Source organism: Sphaeroforma arctica, assembly GCF_001186125.1.
Source record: "Sphaeroforma arctica JP610 unplaced genomic scaffold supercont1.70, whole genome shotgun sequence".
In the NCBI taxonomy this organism is placed as follows: Eukaryota; class Ichthyosporea; order Ichthyophonida; genus Sphaeroforma; species Sphaeroforma arctica.
This window is the reverse complement of record NW_014040488.1, coordinates 153564-159783: the sequence shown is the minus strand read 5'-3', so window position 1 is coordinate 159783 and position 6220 is coordinate 153564. Positions and strand designations below refer to the sequence as shown.

Genomic DNA, 6220 nt, shown 5'->3' with positions numbered 1-6220 from the left:
ACATATATATATATATATATATATATATATATATATATATATATAGTTATTATATATATATATATATATATATATATATATAGTTATATATATATATATATATATATATATATACGTATATAGTTATATTTACGAAGGCTTTAGAGACACACATATTGGTTATCTACATTTTTATATGCCAGTGGCCACATGCAGTAACATGAAGGGAATACGGTGACACAGTCATGTGCCGTGTAGCTGTAGTCTCAGACATACCTGAGAATCCCCGATTATCTAGACGCTTGGCCAGCATGTTACCAAAACCTGTATCGCATCCCGTTATGAATATGTAGTGATTCGACCACACCTTTCCGAATGTGTTCTCATATGAGAAGAAGCCCGTCAAGTAAGGCAATATGAATGTGCTTAGGAATATACGGACACATAGCAACAGGCGTTCGATGGCAAGTAACAGGATGTTCATAATGTTGTTTGTTCGCTAATACAGTACTTGTTATGCGTATTTAACTTGCTATTATATATTGATCTTGCTTTATATATCCTCTGTATGCGTGCTCAGTGCGGTTGTTTTGCTGCTTCGAGTTGCCTCATGGTCATGTGATAACTATAAACTGACATCTTTTTCTTTTTTCTTTTCCATCTTTCCGTTTTGGGTTGGGTTGTTTTTGAATGAAAAGATCACAGTGATCCATAGCAAACACAAGCCTTCATAAACATTATTTAGAACTTTAGAAGGCTATGTATTAGATGTTCAATTTTAGAAGTGGCTAGGAAAATAAATATGTCCTGATAGCCTTCTATTTGTTTTTTTTGTCTTGCTTCAATTTTACTTTTATGTACATTCATATTGTTTTGTTGTTTTTGTAGTATATTTAAAAAATAAATAAAAAATGTATATATATATATATTTTCTAATACAATTGTTCTGTGCTCAAATACAACAAATAGGAAAAAGGGTCAGAGTAAGCCCTTTTACTCTGACTAAAAACCTTCTTTATATTAGTTTTCTGTAAATTATTTGTTAACCTCTGAACACTACTCTAGCTCAGCAGGATTTCCATCATACTTATACTAGTCACTAAGGTGGTTTTCTCCTTTACTTCTGACAAACCTTTGGTCTGCTTGAACCTTCTAGTTATTCCCAACCCTTATGTTTTACTTATCTTCAACCAATAACTGCTTCCTATAAACCTCCACCAATAAGCCACTCTACTGTGTCGTATTGTCTTATCCCGTTTTCCGACTGAGACCCTAGTCCACTTATTGGCGAACATGTATGACGTCATACTTCCCAAAGGACATCCTGTCAAAAGTTGTCAAAAAACTCTCTGAATGTGCTCTTTGAGTCATGCACATAACACAACAATTTATTTTTTTGTAAATTTCTATTTTTATCATATGTAGCCTCCTATTGGTGTTTTTAAAAAACAAACAAAAAAAGGATGAGGGTTGAGCGTTTTCGTTTTTGTAAACTTAAGTTGTAAATACCTCTCTGTTGAGAGTAAAGAGCAAACTATGGATCTCTGGCAAATCACCTTTGTTTTAAAAAAAGATAAAAACTAACACAAATCAATACCGAAATTGTATCTTATAGGTAATTAATTTTGAAAGGATCAGATCACAGAGCTATACATACGACTCCATTGAGAACCGCAAGTAGATAATGCAATAAACGTCACGAGCGAAATTTAACGGGTCAATCGGTTTCAAATTAAATGGCACATTAAAAGCACTACTGCAATATATCAACAAATTATATAACACAAAATAAACGGTTTTCGAAATGGATTAAGTCAACACTCATTCAGTCCATGCATCTTCGAATTATGTATTTCTTATCAGAGCTCTCAGTTTGTTGCAGCTTTATAACAACATGGCACCACGTTTTCCCGTGGCAATTAACCGTATGGGTTGGACCACTCGTATTTGGACGTTGAAATCATACGACATGCAACAGCACGCATCGAACATTTAGATCTATGTATACGCGTATGTAAGCCGATATGCTAACTCGCCAAATTCGTTACCAAATACAGACACTGGAGAAGACTTACATCGCGCTTGATAGTGTACAAAATGCGCCCCAAGTTCCATACCCACCCTCTGAAAACTAACGATGTATTCTCACACCGGCGCACCATGTACGCTATGGCACATGATATGGGGCGTCCGGACAATCCAGTATCATATCAATAAATACTTCGAGCAAAGCAAACCGAATTTAAGCTCACGGATGGTTCGCGTCTTCCGCTATCTGCCGCACACACTCGGCAAAGTACCGCACTTCCTGCTCGGTATTAAAGTAGTGCACACTAGCCCTCACCACGTCACACAATCCACGCTCGTTCATATCTCGGAAGGTCGACGTGAAAGGAGACACGCTTACTTTGACGGCGTACGTTTCGCTGAGTGTGTCTTTGACCTGGGTAGCACTCAGACCATTCACCACAAACGACACAATTCCACATTGCAAGTGGGCCTCCCCCAGGCACATCACCTGCACCGCCGATTCTTCGCGCGCTTCCTCAGGCATTTCAATATTCTGGGATGGTACAGCAGAATGTTCCGCACTTCTGGAGACTACTCTGTACTTGATGTCGATCGCATTCAGTGTACTTCTTAACATCCCGCCGAGGAATCGCACTCTCTGTTCTATTTTAGGAAGGCCAATAGAAAGAGCGTATCTCGCCGCTTCGCCCAAGCCCAGCCATGCAGCATAGTTGCGTTCCCAATTCTCGTACCTACGTGCGGGGCGTGGGTCTGTATCAAATACGTCTTTTTCTCCCAATTGAAGCTCAACATTCGTCTTATCACCGTCACTCAATCCCGATTCGACCAGCCCACTCAAAGCGGTACCAGTTGGCCCGCTGATCCCCAGGACATCAGTCCTACTACCTTGCGATCGTTGCGGCGTCGGCTTACGCAGCGTGGCCGTGGCAAGGTCCAGGAAGATAGGCTCAGCACGTGCAAACACAGACCCCCTCCGCACATACATGAACCCCATACCACGTGGCCCCCGCAGGAACTTGCGTGCAGTGGTGACCAGAGCGTCGCATTGCAGGTGCTGCACATCCACATCGATCTGACCTACCGCCTGTGAGGTGGCAGGCATATGCGTGTATGCAGGAGGGTTGGTGATAGTGTCAGGCGCTAGCATAGCTCATCTATCGTTGTGTGGTTTCAATGTGCAGTTCACGGTTCGTAGATGTAGATTTGTGTTTGTGAATGTATGTTCAGGATGTATGTCGTTGAGTAGGAGTCGCCAACTTACACGAGTGCACGGGTGTTCAAAACTTGAAATAGCTGTGTCTGTGCATCGAATGGATACTTCAGGGGTTAGACCCTAAAACCCTAAAAAGGGCCTCTGCGTACAGTATGTTTGTGCAATCGTGCATGGAGGACGACCTATCAAATGCTTATGCCTATACACCACACTTGGCAATATGACCCAAAAAGCTCGCAACTAATAACGTTTAATCGCAGATTTTAACTATCGCCAACCCAACACACCCCTCCGATTCCGCCAGGTACATACCACCAGTATCCACGTTGACGTTAATGTACCTACATGGTACTTGCCAACAATATCCACGGTAACGTTAAATATACCTACAGAACATACCTGGCACGCGTCCAGCAGATACAGTACATTGTACTTCTTGCAGAGCGCACCCACTTCTGCGGCCGGCTGCACGAGCCCTCCATTAGTGGGAACCCAGCACAGCGACACCAACGCCACCTGCACAATAGATATACACCGACTGTTAGCTCAATGTCGAAAGTAGCATTGTAAGTGTACGGGACAGGGCTATGAATGGAGGGACAAGCAAGTGGCTTTGAGATGTAGGGATGTACACACACACACACACACATATATATATATATATATATAAACGTCTCGCGTACATTAAACATCCACATACATGCAGCCCTTACCCTGTCCCCACACTCTTCCAACAGCTCTTGCAGATGGGCCAACGACAACACCCCCGAGCTCTCCTTGCGCACACACCGCAGAGACGCCCCTGTGCGGTTGGACACCTGCAGCAGTGCCGTGTAGTTGCTGCCGTACTCACACGCAGTTGTGATCAGCACGCTATCACGCCCAATCAACGCCCGTTCAGAGGGAGTCACGGGAGCGTCCGCGTGTACTGCGTCTTACGGGTGCGTTGGAGAACAGAGGGGTTATTTGTACGCAAAACAGCGGCGATTCAAACAGAGGATACCAGAATCTCTCGAAACGGAAGGTACAAGGAGTTAAATTGCCGGCCGGTTTCGTGAAGCAACAAGCCTGGTCAGTCCACACCCATACCTTTCAATGCGTGAGAGTTGACTGTGACGGTGTGCAGCAGGTAGTCGTACGCTCGGGTGGCATTCTCTGCGAACGCTACCTCTCCCACATCAACGGCATGCACCAGTTGGGCCAAGGCTGCGTACACCTCATCTACTTCAGCCTGACACTCCGCCTTGGCCTCATATCCGCCTGTAAAGCGAGTGCGCAGTTGGGAGTGGTTCATTAAACCGAACTAGACCCACAGCCGACTCGCACTAAAGCGGTTGGCTGAAATCACATGACGCCTGTCAGCAAACGCCGCCGTTGCAAGCATAATTCATTGAGAACTATAAGTAGCGTTCATGAATCGCTGCTGGTGATATGTCCCTGTACACTTCGGGGTATGCCTATATGAATCAGATGTTCTTCGATAATATCCCTGAAATTCTCGGCCACACAGCCAGTGACTATTTGTGAGCATCACAGTGAAGCGTTGTTGCGTTTCCCATTTAACGATTTAATGTTGGTTCATTGCAAACACAACGTACCAGTTCAGTGTGTGACTCATACACAGTGGTTCAGCAATCCACACTTCTACAGTTGAAAAACTACCAGATAGTCCCGCGAGAAAAACGTTGCCAAATTATCCATTAATATGAGTCTCTCTCTGATTGTTATCTTTTATTATATATACTGAACAAGTAAATAAGCGCAGGCCAATCGTGTCTTACAGGAGTAGTCCCGCGTGGTTGCAAAAGAGATACACATGTCGAGCACAAGGCATCCACCACATAGCGGCGTGTGTACACGTGGGACGTGTTTGCAGTTTCAGCCGTGAATCTAGCAACCCAGTGTATTGCACTGATGTCAACTCTCATTATCCAAGCGCGCATAAACCCAAAACCTAAAACGAAACTTCACATTGATATATCTGGTCCATAAATGAGTCAACTTTCATTATTCGAGCGCGTATGGAATAAAGCACTACAACGATACTTCACATTTATATAGTTGATCAATGAATGATTGGAGTGTTCAAGTCCAGCAACCATCAACGTGAGTATGGAAGGTAGATATCCAATACATTTTGTTTCCCGTTTAGATCGACGGCTTCATAACGTCTATCCAGTCAGTAACAGATCTACAAGATTTGAAAGTAAACTCCACTGGTCATAGACACAGTCGAAGAGGTCGTGTTCAGCCACGCATCCAAAGAGACTTGTGTAATATCGATGTCTGACTGACGCACATCTGATTAGTATACATCTGGTCACGTATAATGGGAACAGCTGCATGGGCCTGAGTAAAAACGTACACACACTGCAAACAAAACGTGTGTCGTTCGCGCATGCAGAAACTGTGACCAACCGAGAGACCACTATAACTTCATGAGAACAATAGAGCAAACCTTGCCAATTAAGTATATCACAGTAGGTAATCATGACTAATATAAATGCGATGATATGCAGACTTTTCAGAAAAAAGTTTACAAGAATAGAGAAATTCGAGAGAGAAATCAATTCTGCAATTTATACACTAATTGCAACAGATGAGCTCAAATGATTGATTTGAAGTGGGTAAATGATCAAAGAAAAGCGCACAGTTACAATGTGTTTCTACATATTAATCGGTATATACATACATACATATACATATACATGAACAGATATATGGATATCGATAAAGAAACATAGATATGTGTGGCTATAGATATATTAACATATATGTATATATATACATATATACATATGTAAATATATATATACATATACATGCATATATGTATAAATAAAATATATAATAATATATATAAATATATATACATATCTAATATATATATCTTTATACATATATATATATATATATATATATATACATATATATATATATATAGTATATATAATAATAATAATATATATATATACTATAATTAATAATATAATATAT

The 6220-nt window shown here is 41.4% G+C and overlaps 2 protein-coding genes across 2 annotated transcripts in view; both read right to left on the bottom strand.

The window, feature by feature from the left end:
* The window catches only part of SARC_01715 (hypothetical protein), a 5625-nt gene extending 4918 nt beyond the window's left edge, over nucleotides 1-707 (bottom strand). Inside the window, exon 1 of the mRNA XM_014304573.1 lies at nucleotides 256-707. Coding sequence (XP_014160048.1) covers nucleotides 256-463 — 208 coding nt within the window. The 5' untranslated portion in view covers nucleotides 464-707. The remainder of the gene's footprint in view (nucleotides 1-255) is intronic.
* A 1520-nt stretch (nucleotides 708-2227) lies between these two features.
* SARC_01714 (hypothetical protein) lies at nucleotides 2228-4517 on the bottom strand (the record flags this gene model as incomplete). Its single annotated transcript, XM_014304572.1, has 4 exons — nucleotides 2228-3094; nucleotides 3623-3739; nucleotides 3937-4157; nucleotides 4313-4517. 4 exons carry the CDS (start codon nucleotides 4515-4517, stop codon nucleotides 2228-2230), a joined length of 1410 nt encoding a protein of 469 aa, XP_014160047.1.
* Nucleotides 4518-6220: the final 1703 nt, after the last annotated feature.